We start from the raw sequence: 2,494 nt of genomic DNA on the forward strand, positions 1-2,494 counted from the left end.
AATATAAGCAATATCATTATATTTAGAGGTGAATAATGGGTGATGCCTGAAGTTTCAACTCCATATTCACTGAGTGCTAACAGACAAAGGTATATTATCCTTAGACATATCTGTGATTTGTTCTCATCTTTTAAAAGATTGATAATAAATAGAGATAGAGGAGTAGACAGATGATAGATGATGGATAGATACATAGACAGATAATAGATAATGCTACTTGGGTGGGCCAGAGAGGAAATATTTGAAAGCATAGGGATTTCCTGACATCCACTGGTATTATTGAAGGTAAATATTTTCTGTTGATAAGCTTGAGGTATAATAAGTTTTCATTTAGAATTCACGAAGTCTGTGTTGTGTTCTAGTTCTACTTTGGTTAATCTTTCTTACGTGATCTTGCACTGACATTTTTTTCCCAATTCATTTAGTTTACTAAGTAATTCCTAAATAGTTTCCTAAAGGAATTTCATTAATAGTAGATTTTAATTAATGATGAATTATGTTCCTAGTTTTGTATCCAAATCATCATGTCAAGATGTTTATTATACAGCCTTCTATATAGCTTCTCTCCTAAAGGTTGCCATTGTCCCACCATGTATTTTAGCAGGAAAAGCTAGAAGTTTAATTATGTAGTTTTGGTTTGGATTTTTGTAGTTTTTGTTTTCTGTTTCGGGTTGTTTGGTTTGGTTTGGTTTGGTGGTTGGTACAGGGACTGAACGCTTGTCATTGATGTTATCAGCACCACACTCAAACCAAGTGAGCAAACCAGCCAGCCCCTTTTATGATATTTTATAGAAGAGGTTCAAATGAGGCTTGAAGCAATCATTATACATAGTACGGAGAACTATTATGTTGCATCACGTCATTTGTACTGGATTTTAATATCAATTCACCACCATCTTTTTAAATAGATAACCTAAATTTTAATTATTTCCTTTAATTGTCCCTGTTGGTGCCCAGCACAAATCCTTTTTATTGGAATAGTGGAATGAAGCCAGTTTCCAGGTGATACCACAATCTTATTTTAGGCTCTCACCTTGTTGTCCTGCTTTCCTCGCTCCCTTCTTGTGAGAGCACCCTGTCAATAAATCATTCGCATAACAGTCCTATTTCAGACTCTGCTTCTTGAACAGCCAATCTTAGGCATTTAGTTTCTTTTTAGGATATAATACCCGATGTGTTTAGTCCAGATTTCTCTTCCCAATTGTACTTTTCATTTTAAGATATAGGTGCTAAATTTCAATGAGAACACCAAATTTTAAAAATAAGGTATCCTTTCTCATCCCATTAATTGGTAATTTATTCTCTCTAGGTTATTTTTAGAGGACACACTGATAAAATGAATAAAGAAAATCAGTCTGGAGTGTCAGAATTTGTGCTTCTGGGACTCTGCCACTCATGGAATATACAGGTCTTACTCTTTGTGACATTTTTTATGCTTTACCTGACCATTATATCTGGAAATACTGTCATTGTGATCCTAATCATCACTGACCCTCATCTCCATTCCCCCATGTACTTTTTGTTGGCCAACCTGTCCTTTGTTGATATGTGGCTTTCCTCAGTCACCACTCCTAAGATGATCACAGACTTTCTGAGGGAAAACAAAACCATCTCCTTTGGAGGCTGCATGTGCCAGATCCTCTTTGCCCATTTCATTGCAGCCAGTGAGATGGTGCTACTTGTGATAATGGCCTATGATCGCTATGTGGCCATCTGCAAACCACTCTACTACTCAACCATTATGAGTCTTCAGAAGTGCATTGGGCTGGTGGTGACTTCCTGGGCCACTGGCTTTGTGCATGCTATGAGTGAAATGGTTGTGATTGTGCAGCTGCCTTTCTGTGGCCCCAGGGAAATAGACAGCTTCTTCTGTGATATACCACTGGTCATCAAGCTTACCTGCATGGATTCCTATAATTTGGACATTTTAATGAACATTGACAGTGGTATGGTAGCTGTAACATGCTTTATTCTGCTGCTGATATCCTACACATATATTCTCCTCACTGTCTGCCAAAGCTCTAAAACTGGGGCATCTAAGGCGCTCTCTACCTGCACTGCCCACATCTCAGTAGTGGTGCTCTTCTTTGGGCCATGCATCTTCATCTATGTGTGGCCAGTCACCATCACCTGGGTGGACAAGTTTCTTGCAGTGTTTTACTCGGTTATTACACCTCTCCTAAATCCAGCTATTTATACCCTGAGAAATCAAAAGATGAAAAACGCTATGAAGAGATGCAGAAGCTATTACATGGATTCCAAGGTTAATACACTTAATGCCTAAAAACTGTGAGCACTTCAAGTTGACAATACATAGACCTTGTAAAATAGGTTGTACATTTAGGGCATTTAGTTCATATCTATTTGTTATTCCTCTTCCAGAAACAAAAATAGGGTTAATATAATTCCTGGCATTTCAGCATCTATTTATCAGCCAGTTGGGCACTTATGAATTATTTCCTTAAAATTCAAACACTAACGATTTCTCCTTATG

At 37.5% G+C, this 2,494-nt stretch overlaps 1 protein-coding gene across 1 annotated transcript; it reads left to right on the forward strand.

Annotated features, from left to right (window-relative positions):
- Positions 1-1,336: 1,336 nt before the first annotated feature.
- On the forward strand, positions 1,337-2,284 carry LOC134372662 (olfactory receptor 4K14-like). The gene has a single exon (XM_063090087.1). The coding sequence runs from the start codon at positions 1,337-1,339 to the stop codon at positions 2,282-2,284; it is 948 nt and encodes a 315-aa protein (XP_062946157.1).
- The last annotated feature ends 210 nt before the right edge of the window (positions 2,285-2,494 follow it).

Source organism: Cynocephalus volans, chromosome 3 (assembly GCF_027409185.1).
Source record: "Cynocephalus volans isolate mCynVol1 chromosome 3, mCynVol1.pri, whole genome shotgun sequence".
NCBI classification, from domain to species: domain Eukaryota; kingdom Metazoa; phylum Chordata; class Mammalia; order Dermoptera; family Cynocephalidae; genus Cynocephalus; species Cynocephalus volans.